This window comes from Corvus kubaryi, unplaced genomic scaffold, assembly GCF_017639235.1.
Source record: "Corvus kubaryi isolate FWS band 111438036 unplaced genomic scaffold, C.kubaryi_AGA036_p1.0 37326, whole genome shotgun sequence".
NCBI lineage: Eukaryota > Metazoa > Chordata > Aves > Passeriformes > Corvidae > Corvus > Corvus kubaryi.
In genome coordinates this window covers 411,632-429,368 of record NW_024581105.1, presented here as the reverse complement: position 1 = coordinate 429,368, position 17,737 = coordinate 411,632, and the positions used below count along the sequence as shown (strand labels likewise).

General features: G+C 58.4%; 2 protein-coding genes across 10 annotated transcripts in view; both read left to right on the top strand.

Annotated features, from left to right (window-relative positions):
* NUDCD3 (NudC domain containing 3) overlaps window positions 1-16,045 on the top strand; it is a 30,171-nt gene extending 14,126 nt beyond the window's left edge. Inside the window, exons 3-6 of one of the 3 annotated variants that reach the window (XM_042029528.1) lie at window positions 3,768-3,900; window positions 8,100-8,243; window positions 14,220-14,408; window positions 14,990-16,045. In XM_042029528.1, coding sequence (XP_041885462.1) covers window positions 3,768-3,900; window positions 8,100-8,243; window positions 14,220-14,408; window positions 14,990-15,100 — 577 coding nt within the window. In that variant the 3' untranslated portion in view covers window positions 15,101-16,045. The other 2 variants (XM_042029527.1, XM_042029529.1) reach the window with 2 other exon arrangements.
* A 1,443-nt stretch (window positions 16,046-17,488) lies between these two features.
* Window positions 17,489-17,737, top strand: part of CAMK2B (calcium/calmodulin dependent protein kinase II beta) — a 20,392-nt gene continuing 20,143 nt past the window's right edge. For 6 of the 7 annotated variants that reach the window (XM_042029511.1, XM_042029512.1, XM_042029510.1 and 3 more), the window contains exon 1: window positions 17,489-17,625. In XM_042029511.1, coding sequence (XP_041885445.1) covers window positions 17,561-17,625 — 65 coding nt within the window. In that variant the 5' untranslated portion in view covers window positions 17,489-17,560. The remainder of the gene's footprint in view (window positions 17,626-17,737) is intronic. The other variant, XM_042029509.1, reaches the window with a different exon arrangement.

The window sequence follows — 17,737 nt, the reverse complement described above, 5'->3', positions numbered from 1 at the left end:
CCCACCACCCGGCAGCCAAGTGCACGCGGTGCCAAACCCATGGGTTTAAAAGCTGGTGCTTTGTCACCCTCCCTCCCCTCAGCCCTGCCACCACCTGCCCCAGCCCAGCAGGCATTCGGACAGTCCAGTGAGTGACCATCGCCACCCGGCCCACGCTGTGTGCTGGATCTGGCCTCCCTCTTCACCTGGTGGGTCTGGGGATGGGAGCAGGAGCCGTGGTGTTGATGCAGGAGATTCTCTTGCCCGCTGCACAGTGGTGCTCTTGAGAAAACGTGAGGGATGCCTTTGGCCAGGAGAGCCACCTGCGGCGTGGCTTGGCCCAGCATGCTGTGAGCCAGAGCTGTCTCCTGTGAACAGTGAGGGAAGCTGCCTCCCAGCCAAGGAGCAGGGTCCAATTCTGGAGTGCCACTGGCGTGTGCTAAGCACAGTTGGACCAGGCAGAGATCTGGTTGGAAAACCTCCAGGAAAGGAAGAGTTGCTCCAGGAGGTGGTAGAGCTGTCAGCCGTTTGTCAGCAGTGCCTAACAAGGCTGCGGCCTGCCTTCACCACCCTGGATCTTCCACAGCTCCAGAGCTGGCAGTTACACTGGCAGTGAAATTACCCAGGCTTCATGAGTCCCCCGGTGATCCTGTTCTGGGGTAACAAAGCCCACTAGTTTCACACGCATGGATTTTTAACATTGGAAACAGAGCTGAAGCAGAGGTTCATGGTGTCTTGGGAAAACAGCTGGAGGGATTTGGACTGGATGTTGGGGAGGAGAGGAGTGGAGAAGTGATGGCACTGGAGCTCACATCCCCAGGATCAGCAGCCATGGCTGGAGAGAGGTTTAGGCACGAGGGGGAGCTTCTCCCCTTGAAGCTGGATGAGCAAGGCTGGGGCTGCAAGGCCAAGGCAGTGGGGCTGAGCTTGTCCAGTGAGCTGCACGTGAAGGCAGAGGTGGCGGTGACACATTCCTCCATCACCCAGCCGTGCTCCAGTTACAGCACAGGAATAGCTCTGGAGAATGACAGAGGGACAGTCGGGCTGGGAGTAAGGCTGCTATCACCTGCACAGTACCTGTGCTGTGCAGAGAGGCATTGGACAAAGTCCCTACAGAGCAAGTCCTGCCTCAGTTTCCCTGTCACACAGTTAACACTGGCTGTGGGGCTGATGAATCAACTCGTGCCCTCATAGGCAGTGAGACTGCGCTTGGTAAGCTCCAAGTGGGACTACAACATGCAAAACTGTCCAGCTGGGATCTGCTCAGCCCTGGTGCTCTTCTCCTGAGGGAGAGGAGGCACATCCAGGACAGACCTGGTGGCTTTGTGACAGCAACTGACGGCTGTATTTGTCCATGCTGAGGCTGTGTGGCATTTGCAGCTGGCGCTCTCACCATGTGTGCCTTTGTACCAGTGGATTTCTCCCATCTTTGATCTGCCTCTGTTCTCATGAGCCTTGGCTGGGCATAGGCCCATTGCTGCCTCCTGCTCCCTTTTGAGTTTTTCCCAGGAAAGGCCTGGAGGGGAACAGCCCTGGGGGGAAACAACCATGGTTCTCATCTGGTTCTTTTGTGATTGCAGGGAGCCCCAGACACTTGGAATGGCAGCACTTGGTTTGGGAGGAGCCAGGTTAGGCTCTGCCTTGGCCAGCATGGCCACTGAGCCAGAAAGCTGGGCTTCTCATGGAGGGGGGCTGCAGGTAGAACTGTGGGGTGTTGAAACCCCCTCCATGCTGCTGCCCCTGAAGGTCACGGAAGAACAGAAAGGGGCCCACACTGCTTAGAAGAAAACACTCTCTTGGGAGGGGTTTAAACCAGCTGGGTTTAAAATCGAGTCAGATTTGTTCTTTGGTTCGCTGTGTGGCCTGGGGTGGAGGGCGGGAGTCCCGTGAAGCTGTGCTGTGCCTGGGCAGACCCCACAGCATGGGTACACGTCCTGCGAGGGCATTTAACCAGCCGAGCTGCCCCGGGCTGCACACAGACCCTCCTCCCTGCTGGGGGCTGATGCAGGGTGGTCTCTGAGACAGTTGTGCCTTGAGAGCCAAGCTGGGTGCCACCACTGGGGTGTCCCTAGGTGGGGACCAGGGGACACATGAGACAATGCCTGGGGACATGCCACTGCATTTCAGCATATTTGCTTCCCACGGGGACGAGCGCGGGGCCCTGAAGACCCTGTCACCACAGCCCCTGGTCGCCTGCACCATTCGGCTTCTCGCCCTCCAGCCTGTTTGACTCCTACAGTCCGGGGGCGGTTGGGAAGCGACAGCTGGAGCCAACGCACCAGCCCGGTGTGCGCTGCCATGCCAACCCTGTTTCCATGGCAATGGGCACCCAATGGGCGACTGCCAGGCAAGGCCAAGATGCCCGAAAAATGATGCGGTGCCCCCTGAAACGGCCAGCTGAGGCTGGGAGCCTGTGAACACTGCCAGTCCCAGTACTGCCTTCAGTGCCTGGGAGCGGCTCAGAACCACCCCGGGCCACAGGTGTAACAGGGCAGGTGAAACCCTTGGTGCACCTGGTGAAACCACAGAGAAAAAAAAACCGGGAGGTGTGCACAGCCACGCTGACAGCCCCCTCCGACGGTCTAATTTAATTTAAATAGATGGCTTTTATATAACCCTCAGGGCACCGTGCTGCTGGAGCCAACCCCACCCTGTACTAGTGAGGGCCCCCCAGACTGGGGGTGCCAGGAAGGCAGTGGGGCACAGGAAGATAGGCTCCCCAGGGCTGTCTGTGCCCTAGGGCTGCTCTTCACCAGCCCCCCCTTTACATAAGTCCCTGAGCCCCATGTTTATCCAGCTCTACATTGAAGCCTAGGTGGGTATCAAAACATTTTAAAATAACTCTGCCTTTTGTTAGCACCACAGCTATCTTTAGAAGAGATTTGATTTTATTTGAAAGCCCTCTCTGTGAGGGTTCGGTGGAATAGATCCCCGGCCCAGCAGTTTAAAGGGATATGGGTGTGGTGGTCTCCTTTCTTGGCTGGAAACACTGTATTGATTATTGCTTATTGATCTGATAAACCCCATCTTACCCCTGCAGCTGTCTCCTCAGCTTTTCTCACATTTCCACAGCTGGAAGGGGCAGTGTTGTGCTCTTGAGTGTTGCTCATGATTCACTTGCCCAGGCACCCTGGGATGGCTCTTGAGGCATCCCGCTCTGCAGCTCCTTCACCTCCATGTTGCCAACTGCCCTGGTCATAACAGCTGGTGCTTTTCCCAAACGTTAAAATCAGGGTGAGGAGAAAGAATGCTGTGTTTTCATGGTGAACTCAGGTCACAACCATAGGCCACCAACTCTGCAGCCATGACAGTGGCTTGGGGGTCACGTCAGACCCAGCATGTGCCAGTGTCCCTGCTCCATCCGTGATGGGAAGCAGAAGGAACGAGGAGCTTGTGCTGGAGCAGAGGTGGCCAGGAAGGCGCCCTGGGCCCACTGGGGGCCAGTTCTGCACCTTTTGAGCAGCCAAACCATCGTGTGTCTCACCAGCTGTCTTTTCAGCAGCCTGACTGCTGCTGCAGCACACTGGGGAGAGGGGACTGTGAGTGTCATCCACAATGGGTCTGTGGTCCCTCTGTCCTGTGGCTGCTGACTTGGACCTGCTCCCTTCCATAGAGTCAGCAGTGAGGGAGAGACTGGGCAGGAGCCCAGTGCTGGAGATGCTGTAGGAGGCCTCAGCAGAGGCTATGCCCTCCCTTTTGGTTTCTTGGACCCTGCTCTCAGAGCTTCCTGCTCTCTCCAGGCTCTGATCTCTGACATTTAACATGTCACCCCTTTCTCCCTCCACCAGGAGACAGGAGCAGTTCCAGACAAATCCTGACAGCTACAATGGAGCTGTGCGAGAGAATTACACCTGGTCCCAAGACTACAGCGACCTGGAAATTAAAGTGCCTGTGCCCAAGCACATTGTCAAAGGCAAACAGGTAAAGTGGTGTTAGTGGTGTCTCTTTAGCATTTCCCTTTCCATCAGGGTGCCCAGCTTTCCTGGGAAACTGTTTGGAGCGGAAAGGCTCCTTGTCCCTTGTACTGAAGGACCAGGATGTGGTTGTGCCATTTTCTCCCGTGTGAGTCTGGTGGGGACTGAGATCCCAGCCTGTCCGTGTTCCTGTTGTGCTGCAGTGTTCTCTGCTCCCTCCCAGCTAGGTTCCCTGGCACTGCCTCACCCTTTCTGTGCTGCTTCTCTCTGCTGTCGCTACCTGCGTACTCACGTGGGTTTTGGAGCCTGGTTGGGGATGGATGCCCTTCTTCAGTTGTTCCTCTGGCTCTGCGTGTCTTCTGCCTCCTGTTTGGAAGCAGGAGTTGCTGGAACGGCTCCTCTGGCACTGGGGAGCTGGATCAGGCACAGCCCCTGTGTGGCTTGACCTGCTCTAGATGGAAGGGAGCCGGCCTGGGTGGAGGCTGAGGGCCAGCCCCTCCCCCTGGCTGGCTTTGTGCACAGAGAGGTCTCGCCTCTCTCTCTTTGGCTCAGGCAGGAACTTCTCTGTTCTGCTTGTGGTCACGTTGTTTTTCCTGCACCACTTCTGTTCCCTCCTGGTCAGGGACCCAGAAGGAGTGTGCCCATGGCTGGCCTTGGTCAGACCTAGAAGTTTGAACTCTTTCCCAAGTGCTGCCCTTCCCTCTGTATTTTTCCATTTGGGAAGCCTGTGCTCCCCCACCTCCTGCTCTCCTCTGCTTCCAGGGCGGCTGAAAGGAGCACGCTGGAGTTTGTCACTGGCTTCAGCCTACACAGCTCCTCAGCATGCCAAGGAATGTCACTGGCAGCAGCAGCAGCAGCAGCCCGGGCCGGAGGGGTGAGGGGGCACACGGCTGCCACAGGCACAGCAGGGCACCAGGAAGATGCATCTCTCCCAGCAGGTCTCTGAAACAAACCCAGGCTGTTTCTTGAAAGGATTCTGGGGTGTCCAGATGGATATTCCATCCCTCCACATCGTGCTTCGATCACGATTCCTCTCCCTGCCTGGGGAAGTTTCCTCCATGCCAGGGAAGTTGTGTCCTTGTCCTTGCCAAAAACCCCACACAGGGCTCTGTCTGCTCCATCCTTGGCCCTGGAGAGGTTCAGGAGCCTGCAGGAGCTCACAAGAGTGGAGACAGGATAAGGTTTCCTGACCTTCCCTTGGGTTAAGACTGTGCCATCGCTGTGGAAGAGTCCCTGCACCGCAGAGTGGGCAAAAGGGGTTTCAAGATACCCCATGCCAGTGCCCGTGGCATGGCTCTGCCTACCCTTGCCCCAGTATCTGCCCACGTCCTCTTGAAGCAATCTGTTGTTCGGATGCTGAACTTCCCTTCTCCTTGCACTGTTGCCTGGTGTTTTGTTCATCCATCCTTCTCAGGGCTCCTCTTGGCAGCTGAGTTTCCATTTCCAAATGATTCTATATATTCCCAGCCTTGGGGGAATGGGAACAGGCAGGCTGGGTCTTGGGCCAGAGCAGGAGGACTTAGAGCAATTTAAAAGTTCCATGGACTTTGGACATGTTGTTCCTGAGTACCTGCACAAGAGTTGCACACCCCTGTATTCACACAGCTTCATATTTAAAAAAAAATTACCAGGTTTTTGGCTCCTGCTTGCCAAGGCGAGATTAAAAATCTCCCCGTTTGGTCCCTAGGCTCAGAGTGCACCCAACTCTAATGCTGCTCACAGTCTTCCTTATGACACTTTTTGGGATTCAGGCTGTTGCTATGGCATAGTTTTGCTCTGGTGAGCTTAAGGTTTCCTTGTATGGAGCTCGGGTGTCCTTGGAGCAGGAATGGGTGGTTGGGACCATCTTCCTCCATGGTCCCCACCTCTCTGATCTACTTCTGGGCGCAACAGAGGCTCACAGATCTGAGCGCTTAAATAGAAATCATGACTCCAGGCCTTTCTCTTTGCTGGACTCAGAGGAGACAAGCTTGTTTCCTCTCTCAGTTTGTATTTGCTTGTTTGAGGTGCGTGGGCAGGCGTGGGCGTTCAGTGTGCACAGAAATCACTGTGGTGAAAAGGCCACAGCACACAGACGAGAGCTGGCTTTCCTTGGGAGCAGCCAAATGTTTTGGGGAGCAGGGAGCGCATGGGGAGGGACAAGCAGCTTCAGAGCTGCCGGACTGCTGCGGGTTGCTCTTGGCCTTCCCCCAGCTGTGGGCTGTGCATACGAGTCCTCTCAGACATGTCTCTCCATGCATGAAGGGGCAGGGCTCTCCCACAGGGCATGTGCTGCCCCTGTCCCTACTCCTGGGGGGCTGGTGTGCTGGGTGGGACCTTCTTGCTAGGCGCAGGTAGAAGCAGGGGTTGCAATTGGTTCTCATGCTGGCTGCTTGCACAGCCGAGTGGGCAGGTGGTGGCTTCCCAGTTTGGATCTCTTCTTCCATTTGGGTTTCTCTGCTCCCTCTCCCAGTGCATGTCTGGTCCCAGAGCCACCTGAAAGGTGTCCCTCAGCCCCTCCAGATATCTTGTGCAGCCACCTGGGAATAAAACCCCTCTCACATTTGGTTGTTCTTGTCCATGTGGATCCCACAGACACAATGCTGCGCCTGTGCCTTCCATGTCTCCAGCTTCCCTGGCCCTCCACACCCCAAAGAATTTCCCCCCAGAAGGTGACTTGGGAGTCACCTTGCTTTTTTCCCCTTGGTCCTTTCTGGGCAGGCCCTGGAGTGTGCTGAGAGACCAGCATCAGTAGCTGTGTCCCTGTGCCCAGGGACCTGAGCAGATGGTGGTAATGGAGGGCAGAGCCTCATCCCCATGCCTCATCTCTGCAGTAGGGCTTCAGCACTGGTCTGGAGGGAGCTGCTCCATGGAAGGAGCACCTCCTCTGGAGGTGTTTCCATCCCAGGGCAGCTGCTCTTGTAGAGGCTGTCCACAGTCACATGCCAGGTGACAGCCTCTTGTCCTCTCCCATCCTCATGTCCCTTCCCCAATCCCCTGTGAGCGTGGTCCTGCTCCCAGCCGTCGCACTGGAGCTCAGTCCCATGTCACCCTGCGCTGTGTGTGCTGGGCCTCCTCTGCTCCTGCCGGAGCACACAGCAGCTTTGGGGGTTGTACCCGGGTGACATCAGTCAGACACAGCCATGGTGCCCTCCCTGGCTGGAGCAGCTCTGCCTGTCTTCTGCCTGTGTGGAGCTAGTGAGCTGCTGGAAGTCTCCTAGGTAATGGATAATGTAATAACATTTCAAATGAGATCTGCAGAGCAGGAGGAAGATCTGGGGGAACTCTGGGAGAGAATGCAGGCAAATCTCACTGCAGTCTCCTCCTCTCGGGCCAGCACTGGGGGCCACAATCCTGCTCCTTCCCAGCCAGGTCCTCCCTACATCCTCTGGCTTGACGCGGGCTCTGCTGGCGGCACCTCAGGGCCAGAGGGGACAAGAGAGAACATATGGTCTCTACAGAGACCAAGGGTACTGCGTGCCTGTCACAGCCTGCCTCTGTCTCCCCAGGGGACAGCCATGTCACCTGCATGGCAGGTCAGAGCAGGGTTCCCCATATGGCTGCTGTGGGCGGGAACTGGCCCCGTTCCTGGGGACAGAGCTGCCGCTGTAGCAGGGAGCCGGGAAACCGTGCTGCAGCATTCCTCCTGCACGCGGCCCCTCCTCACACACCCGATGGGAGGCCTGGGCTGAGCCCAGGGCTGGCTCCAGCAGCGGAAGCAGAGCCAAGGAGCATGCTTTCAGCATGGTGCAGCAAAGAGGGGATGACCTGCTGCAGCCCTAGTGTAGGAACCCCCAAATTGCCCCTGCTTAGCTATCAGGATGACATACACTCATGCCCAGCTTGTCACAGTGACGGACAGACATACCCCTAAAGAGCTCTCTCACAGCAAGTAGGTGCTTAACCTTTGAGTGCTGTGTGGAGGCCTGTGGCATTACTGGTCTTCCTTGTGGGGAAACTGAGGCACGGGGCAGAACCAGCTGCCTTGAATCCTTCAAGGGCCCCTCCAGTACTGCTTTTCCGTCGCTGAAGAGATTCCCTCTCTCCTCCAAACTGTCGCTGTTTGCTATGAGAGAACAGCGGGATTCCCACCCTGCTGCTACAGGCAGGCCTGGGAGCTCTTCTCTCTCTCATCCCCTGCAAGTGCACTTGACCCCAAACCCCAGCTCGCACAGTGGGATGGCAAGCAGGAGCCTTCCAGATTATTGTCTCTCCCTTTGTTTCCAGGTGTCTGTGGATATCAGCAGTGGTGCGATTCGTGTAGCAGTGCTGGAAGGAAGCAGCCAGCACGTCCTCATGGAAGGGAAACTCACCCACAAGATCAACACAGAGAGTTCCCTGTGGAGCCTGGAGCCAGGGAAGTGCGTTTCGGTAAGGATGGTCTACACCAGCTGTGTCTCCTTGGCTCGCAGTTCTGCCGCGCTCGACCTAGGAAACTGAAGCAGCTGGAAGTTTGAGCCAGCTCTGGATGTGTCTGGCTTTGCCTGTCCAACATCTGGCTCTGCCTGTCCAACGTCTGGCTCATGCTGCCCTTGCCTGTGTGCCGTGCCTTGCCTCCTACTCCTGAGTTGCCTGTCAGGGTGCTGGCTGGGCAGCACATCTGTCAGGCTGGGCAGGGTGGTCCCCAGCTCCAGCACAGCCATTACTTGGGGCTGGTCCTGCACACCTGGCCTTGCTGACTCTGCTTTCCAACTCTCCTGGCCCCACTCCAACCCCAGCATCTTGGCAGGTGCCTGTTCCCCACCATTCCTTTCTGTCCTGCCATGGGATTCCTACTTGCCCTGTGTGATGCGGACACTGTGCCTCCTCCTCTGCCTCCAGCAGGCCTGTGGTTTGCTGTGTGCCTGCTGTCCAAAATCATCCCTGTCAAGGTGGTCTGAGTGCTGCTAGTGCCCAGCTGTGTTATTACTGGTGGGTTCCCAGCCCCAGGCCTCATTTCTGATGTGCTCCAGATGTGCAGGCTGAGGGTGTGAGTTCAGCCGTGTTCACAGCTGGAGTTGTTGTGGGAATTCTGCCCATCACCCTGGGATCTTGAGTGTCAAACAATTTCCAAATTTCTGTGCCAGTTTGGGGGCCAGGATTGTGCTAGGAGCGGGATTTTGCTGCCTGTGACCATTTTTGCCCTATCCTTTTTCAGCCAGAGGCTTTTCCAGGAGAGTTTCAGGAGTCCCAAGGCTGTTGTGAGACCCAGGAGAGGACACATGCCATCCCTGGGAGGGAGGGAGCTGGCACCAAGCCTTTCTCCCTGTGGCACAAGGGTGGCAGCAGATGAGCACCCAAATCCAAGCCCCCACAGTGGAAAATGGAGTGGGAATGTGCTGCCAGAGTCAGGAATCCTGTGGATGGTGTGTGGGGAGGCTGCGCAGTGCCACTCGACCACTGCTGATCCGCAGGGATGTACCTTGAGTGACAAGCTGGTGCCAAAAGGGTGAGTGAGGTCCCTATGAGGGAGAGGAGCTTCTCCAATGCTGCTAGGCCATTGAAGGGATGTGGTAGCAACATCCTTAACCTGCATTTTGTAAATATTCATAAGCATCTTGAAAATTAGCTTATCTGGAACAAAGAAACAATCCTGGAAAGGTATAAACCCATTGAAGAGGAGGTGGCCCAATGAGTGGCTGCTCCACAGTGTGGATAGAAGTCTGGAAGTCCCCAGTGGGTGTTCCCAGGATCAGCAAGGGAGGCAGTGTCTCTTAAATACCCATCAGAGGCTGGGAATGGCGCGGGTGGAGCGAGACTCAGTGCCTCCTGGAGCAGCCGTGGACAGCGTGGGGAGCAGAGTGGGCCCATCACCCCCAACCCCAGAGCTGGGTCTTGCCTCGAATAACACGAGCCCAGGCTTGTGAGGATCTCCAGCTGGCTGCCAACATATTGATGGTGGGATGAGATCTCGCTTGAAGAATTGTAAGGTAACTGGAGCAGAGTGAGTAATTCTCGCCCAAGAGCATCTCCTTTTTCCATGTGCTGAGTAGCCAGGAGTGGTTTGCGCCTCCTCCCAGTTCATTCATCAGAGGACACCCACCCTTGTGGGAATGCATTGCTTCATTCAGTGCCTGGATGGGGTCATTGGGGTTTGTCTGGAGCTTATGGGGCATATGGACCATTTCTGTGCCCCAGTTTGTGCATCACTGTGTGTGAGCTCCAAATGCAGCAGTTGGGCTGTGTCCGTCTTGCAAGGTGCTGCAAGGTGCTGCCTGGCTTCCCTCTGTGGGACCCAGGGATGGCGTTCCCTGACAGGGTGTGGATGTAGCCAAAACTGAACTCACCCAGTGCCAGCGCTGGGGTTGTCCGAGGAGATCCTGCCTGCCTTGGGGACTGCTTGGGGCACATTGATGGCCCTGTCCATGCTGTGTGTTTGTGATCTGTGAATTGAGGTGATCCGTGCAGCAGAACCCGAGCTTTGCGCCCAGGAGGTGTAATCTCTCTTGCTTGGTCCTGTCTGTCTGAAAAGGTCTCAGTTCTGTGCAGAGGCCTTTGAGTCCCATGTCCTCTTGCAGGATGTGTCAGGAATAATCAAGATCCCCAGATTCTTCAGGAGGCTGCTGTAACAGCTTTTTCACTGTCCTCGGCCTCCCTGGCCTCCTCCTGGCTCCCTTCTGGGATGCCATTCATGGCCACACCATGAGCAGACTCCCTTCTCCTCCGGCTCTTACCCTGGGAAGATTATTTTGCCTTACAACCCTTCCTGGCTCTGCTTCCCCCATCCTTCCTGGTGTTCTTATTCATGTGTCCTCTTCATTATGTCACTTGCACTCCAGCAGCCCGAGGACTCCCCTCACCATCATTCAGAGACCACTCTGCCTTCCCGCTCCTGCTCCATGGAGTTCTCACAGCTGGAGCCCAGCCTGACACCAGCATGTTTCTCATCTCATCCTTTGGCACACCCGTGTGCATGGCAGCAGAATCCAGCTGGCATTGTTCTGCAGTGGAGTGCTCTGCCGACGTGGGGCGGGGACCTGTCCCTACCTCCTGCTCAGGATTATGTCCCAGGATCGTGCCCCTGCCTGCGGCGTGCCACACTGTACCCTGGTCCTGGGTGTCATCCCTGTGCTCTCCCTTCTCCGTCACACCCGCTCGCTTGTTGAAAGCGAGATTAAAATAACCTTGCTGTTTTTAGCAATCCCCACTGGGTGTTGTGCACAACTCCTTTTGGTATTATTTTTGTTGTGGAGGATTTTTCTCCCATTCCCTCTCTTTTTCTCTTCCTCTCAGCCTTTGTTTTCCACGCTTGGGCTTTTGTCAGCAAGTCCTGCCTTGAACGTTTATTACAGTCTTGGCTTGTCATCCTGTGAGCCACAAGGCTGAGGGGATACGGCTCGATGGTGTTCAGCCCTGCCCTCCACGTACTGCTGAGAATGGCACTGCTGCCTCCTCTGTCCCCCTAAACACCTCCCAGTGACTTTTGAGGTGACTTTGGCTGATGTGGTTCCAACAGGAAAGCTGGCCGGGAGAGGCTGTCCTCCCAAGACCTACTTATACCCCTTGGCAGCATCTCTCCAGCTTTGACAAGGTGTTTGGGATCAGAGAGGAAACCTTGTGCTACCACAAAGCCCAGCACCAACAATGGGGGGTTGTGACCTTCCCAGTAGGGTGTGAAGATGGGACATGACGCTGTGTCCATGCTGGTGACGCCTGTCACCTGCTAGAGGGTCTCTCCTGCTGAGTGTCCCATTGTTCCTGCAGCAATCCTCCTTGCAATCCGTCATTACCCTGGTGCTTTTCCAGGGAAAGGCCCATCCTGACGTGGCTGAGAGCTCGTATCTTGGACACCGGTTGTGGGAACCGAGCACTTCAGCATGAGGACACTGCCAGCTTCAGATACAACATTGCCTTCTGCAAGCCTCCTTCTCCTCAGGCCACCGTTGCAGAGGCTGTTCCTGCCTCCCTGTGCATCCCAAAAGACTCAGCTGGGCTTTTACCCCAGTGGGACTCACTAGGCAGAGCCGAAATCTGGCTGAGGGCACAGGCACACTGCAGGGACCTCATCCTTCCTCTGGCAAGTGGCTCTCAGCATCTCTGGGGCCCTGAGGGGTCAGCCAAAGCTGTTGGCTGGAAAACTGGGCAGCGGTGTCAAGTGTGGGCAAAGCTTTGCCTTGTTTCAAAGTGAGAAACATAATGGGCTCAGGGTTTGTCCTTGTGGAAGAAGCCGTGCTGCCTCCTGGAGCCCCCCGGTTTCTGGAGCTCTCCCCAGCGGTGCCCACAGCTTCGCGGGGGCCTGTCAGCTGAGTGCCAGAGCCTCCTCCATGGGCGGGTGGGTGGGTGGGTGGGTGAGGACTGGCGTGTGTGGGGAGTCACCCAGAGACCTGCCATGGCCTTTCAGCTCTCCCTTACCTCCTACCTTCGGGCACCCAAAGCGCTTGTGGGGGGAGCCAGCTGCATCTCCATCACCACCGGCTCTCGTAACCCAGACACTCAGCCAAGCAGGGACTGGATCCACAGAGGACATCGGCAGAAACTGTCCAGGAAAATTACTTATGTCTGTGTCCCCCATCCTGGAGGTGGGACCTGTCTGCAGCAAGTCCTCCAGCACCACCTTGAACCACGAAACTGCAGACTCACGGGGGTAGAGCGACCTTTGCCCTGACCTGTGGGCGTTTTAGAAACTGGAGCTCAATTGGAGTGAGTCTCACTTTGACAACTTTCCCCCTGGAATAAAGAGGGATGAGCGGATCGCCCCAGGCAGGCTGCAGAGGTGTGCAGGTGGTGGCAGGGTGCCAGCGGAGGAAAGGGGTTTGGTAGGGAAGGGAGGGGGGATGGGTTTCCATCCCAGATGCTCCAGGTTGGGTTTTCCATCCCCCAGTCCTCTGGGATGGAGTTGAGGTGACGCCTGAACTCCTCCAACACTTGTCCATCCCTCTGCCAGCAGGCTGGCTCTGGTAGGGATATACCAAGCCATGTGTGCTTCACAGCAATGCCATGGGAGCATGGCTTGTGCTGGAGCCTCACTAGGGAAACCCACACTTTGCCAGCAGCACCACGGGAACATCCCTCGTGTTCCAAACGCTGAGGAGCTGAAGTGTGCTCCTGCTGCAGGTGTGGGACAGTCAAGGCTGCCCCTCCACTTCGCTTCCTGTCTGAGGGGTGACGTTCTGGGGGCTCCTCTGTTCCCCCACCTGCCCACCCAGGGTTGGGAAGCCCAGGAGCAAACCCTCGCTGGCTCTCCCTCCCCTCCAAAGTGGAACTGTGCAATTAAAAGGAGAGCAAGCATGCCTGTCTAGCTGGAAAAACTAACGCCTTCCCCAGGCTGGAATATTTTACCGGCTCTGCTCTCCCAGAAGGATTAAACCCCAGCCACCCCCTCCTGTATTAATTGGTTCCTTTTCTTCACACCGCAGAGAAACCTAGCTCCATAACAGGAATGGCTGTCCGTGTTCTCCCCTCTGGAGCCATTGAGCTTCCAGGGAGGTTTGAGCAAATTGTATTGTCTGCCTTTATTGATGATTTTGCAGAGGCCGACGAATGCCATAAATCTGCCCTGCTGCTGGGACTAGTGCTAAAATAACATGGGAGGAAGCAGCCCACTCTTCCTGGAAAAACAAAAAGCAAGTTGGAGTTCCCGTTGCAGGATGCCCCGTGCTGGCCCCAGCACAGCCCCGCTGGCCAAGGCTCTGTTGAAGGCACTGCCATCAGGGATGCCTCTGACTACAGCCAGCGGCTTTTCCCAGTGAGGGTGTTGGCTGGAGCAAGGAGATGCCCTGTCTCCTTGTGCACCCCTCCGGGGCTGCTGCTGAGCTGCGGTGCCACAGGAAGCAGGTGCTGGCAGTCAGCACGGGTGGCACAGAGCAGCAGGTGATACCGTTGCCTCCTTTGCCACCCATGCTGCTGCCCACCGAGCCAGTGCCAGAGGAGCTGAGGCCAAGGTTCCTTCTAGGTTAGGGAAAGGCAAGAGGGCTGCACTACCACACTGGGAGCCCTGGCCCCACACTCCACCAGCCACAGCCTCCTCATCCGACAGTCCTGGGTTCTGTCACGGCTGCTGTGTCAGCCATGCGGCCCCGAGCCAGTGTCAGCCCTAGGCAGGCACCGCTGGGGGATCTGGTCCTGACTTTGAGCCATAGCGTGGGCTGAGATTTCATCCCTGGGGCCTGTGCTGGGGCTGTGGGGGCCCACAGCAAGGTTGTGCAAAGCCTTTGGCTGCTGAGGGAGGGAGGCACAAGCATCCCTCCCCCTCTGCCAACTGTGAGGCTGGATCAGTATGAGCTTGACTTCCACTTGCGGCCAAGCCCCATGCTGCTGTCGGCACAGCTGAGCTCTGCATCACTGCTGTGGAGCTGTGGACGGGGGTACCACACTCTGGGCAGGACGGGGGCTCCTCCCCCCATTCACTGACCCACACCTTGTCCCCAGATCAACCTGAACAAGGGGGACGAGTACTGGTGGAACGCCATCCTAGAGGGCGAGGAGCAGATCGACATCGACAAGATCAACAAGGAGCGCTCCATGGCCACGGTGGACGAGGAGGAGCATGCTGTGCTTGACCGCCTCACCTTTGACTACCACCAGAAGCTTCAGGGCAAGCCCCAGAGCCATGAGCTGGTAGGTGCTGGCTACCCTGTGCTGCCAGCCCAGCCTGGCCCTCCCACCTGCCCTTCAAGGGTCCCATCCCCAGGAAAAGGGGGCCCCATGGCTCTGCTCCATCTCAGAGCTCCTTTTCACAGTGTTCCCCCACATTAACATTTCGGGGGTGTGAGGTTCTGCTGATCGGTCTTTTGCCATGCACTCCTGTCTTCCCTATCCTGGCACCATGGCAAGTTACCTGTAAGCCCAGATCCCCCATAGCAGGGATGGGCCCCACCTCCCTGTGCCTCCTTGGCACCTCTCTGCCAAGCTGGCCCTGCTCAGGGATGGACCCACATGGGTCTGGGCTCAGCCCGACCCAGGAGCTGCCTGGTGCTGCCCTGGGTGCTGTCTGTCCTTTGCCGGGTAGCAAGGGGGAGCACAGAGGTGGTGCGTGCCCTTGGCAATAACTGCTGCCAGCCAGGGAGGAGGGGGACTGCTGCCCACACCCCCTCCTGTGGGTCCAAACGCCTGTGGGATGAACGGCAGGGGAGAGCAAGGGGTGTGGGGAACAGCATGGGGTCACCCCGGGTTGACGGAAGCCTGTGCCCTCTTTACAGAAGGTGCACGAGATGTTAAAGAAGGGCTGGGACACCGAGGGCTCGCCGTTCCGTGGCCAGAAATTCGACCCCTCCATGTTCAACATCTCCCCCGGCGCCGTCCAGTTTTGACAGTGGCAAAAAACAACTGAAAAATAAAGCAGGGAGAGGAAACGTCCCCGCCCCCGGATGCCCACCAGGACCCTCACACCCAGCGCCGGTGCCCGGGACTCACTGATGCACGCTGCCAGCACCCATCCATGCTGTGTGGGGAAGCCTGAGGAAGCGGGCAGATTTACATCCTGTCACCACGGCAACCTGGGCACCAGGACCCCTCCCTTCCCCTCGCCTCACGCTGCCGACGCTCCGTGTTTTTCTGGAATAGAGGGAGCGCGTTGGGTCGCATTGGGTGACATAATTATTATTTTTGGTGGGTGAGGATACTGCTTTTGGGGTTTCTGGGGATGCGGAGCCCTCCCTGCCCTGGCACTGGGCAGCTTTGCCCCTCACAGGTGGAGATGGGTGCTGGGTACGGGCAGTGGGGATGGGGAAGCCTGCCCCTGCCTGCCTCTGTCAGCACCCTGCCCACCTGGCACCCCCAAATCCCCTCGCCAACCCCACTCCAGAGTATCCCAATGGGGCTGTGCTGCCCTCTACCCAGCCCCGGGGGAGGCTTCCTCCTGCCTTCTCCCCCCTTCACGTCCTCACTGGAGGGTTGTCAGGACACGCGGGGGTGGGCAGAGACCACAGCCATGCCCCAGGGTTTGCCTCCCCTTTGTCAGGGGGCCGCGGGGGTGCTCCCTACAGCACTGGTGTTTGGGGGTGGGCTGCAGGCCCACACCTCATAGCCAGCAGTTGGGCAGGAGCCTCAGAAGCATACAGGTTTCCCTGGCATGGTACTTAGGGGTCTGAGAGTGGGGACTACCTAGGAGAGTAGGCCCCACCCAGGCCCAGCCTGGCCCTTGCAGCTTCCCACCAGCCCTCCACCCTGGGGTGTGCGGGCTGGGGGTCCCCAGCCATCGCCTTCTCTGGTTTCCCACCCCCCAGCCCCAGTTCGCAATAAACACTCTCACCGTGGGGCCTGTGAGTGATTCGGTGCCACCCCTGGGGAGATGAGTGTGCCCAAATCTCCACCGTCACCTTGCCTATGGGACAAGGGCAGGGACACCCAGGCGGGGTGCCTGGGGTGTCTGTCTGCCGGCATGGGCTCTAGACATTAGGGTGGATGTTGTGGTGGATATGGGATTCCTGGGGGAGAGTGGAATTTGGGGGCCCTTCGGGGTGCAGATACAGGATTCCTGGGGGTGGAGGGAGTGGATATTGAGATCCCTGGGAGGGGCTAGATACAGGACACCCCGAGGAGGGCTGGATTTATGGGTTACTTGGGCGTGGGGATGGTGGAATGTGGGATTCCAGGGAGGCTGAATTTTGGGGTCCTTGGGGTGGGGGAAGGGGGGGGGGTGTGTGCATATGGGATCCCCAAAGGCTGGCTAGGTTTCACATGGTAGGTGCTTTGGGGGTACCACCCCTGAGGTGTCACCCACCACTCTCCCCCTCTACCGGTGCCGGCATCTCCCGGTGCTGATGCGCGCACCGGGCCCGCGGCCCCCCGGCCGCCCACGGTCCCCATGGCAACAGCAGCGCCAGTCGCCTGCCGCCCACCCGCGCCGGGGGGGCCCACACCCCCCCGCGCCCACCCACCCCTCCGGGTGGGGGGGGACACTCCACTGTCCCCCGGCCCTGGGGCTACTGGTGGCCTTCGGGGTGGCCTTTTGTGTGTCCCCCGCACCAAAATCCACCCCCCCCCCCCCATTATGCTGCTGACACTGGGGGGCTTCAAGGTGCCCTTGGGGGAAGCAGGGGGGGGATTTTGCCCCCCCCCGGCCTCTCCCGGGCGTTTTGCTTAGGGAGGGGTTGGAGCCTGGAAGGGTTGTTTGGGGTGACATCGGTGCTGGAGGAGAGAGTTCAGTATTGGGGGGAGTAGGGGGGAAGTCCCCGAGGCGGGGGAATGCGGGGCATGGATGTGGGATCTTTGAACGGGTTATCTGGATATTGGGGCTTTGTCGGGGGAGAACGTGGGATCCGGAGGGGGTGCAGGTTTGGGGTCCTTTGGGGGAGGTTGTGAGATTCTTGGGAGGGGTCTGGATGTGGGTCCTTTTGCAAGGGGTGTAGATGTGAGTCTGGATTTGGGGTCCTCGGGGGAATCCCTCAGAGGGAGTCTGGACACAGAGCTATTTAGGGGGGGAATCCCGGGAAGGGGCGTCTGGATATGGGGCCTTTAGGGGTGGGGGCTTGGTCCCCCACTCCCGGGGGTAATTTGGGATAAAGGGGTCCCGGGGTTGGGGGGATCTGGTTATGGGGCCCTTGTGGAGACAAGGGGGATCCCCCCGGCGTGCGGGGGCAGGTCCGAGGTGGGGGGTGTCCCGGGGAGGGGGTTGGGGGGGGATCCCGGGCGGGGGGGGCGGCGGGGGCTGTCCCGGGCTGGAGCCTCCCCCGGCCCGGCGCCTCCCCCCGCCCCCCCGCGCCGGGCGGAGCCGGAGCCGAGCGGAGCCGGTGCCGGGGCGGCTCATTGCGGCGCGGCGCGGCGGCAGCATGGCCACCACCGTGCCCTGCACCCGTTTCACCGACGAGTACCAGCTCTACGAGGAGATCGGCAAGTAAGGGCGGCGGCACCGGCCCCGGCCCCGGCCCCGGGGCGCGGCGGGGGCGGGGGGCGCTGCCCAGGGCTCGGGGAAGCCGCTCGGTGCAGACGTGACGCATCCCCCCCCC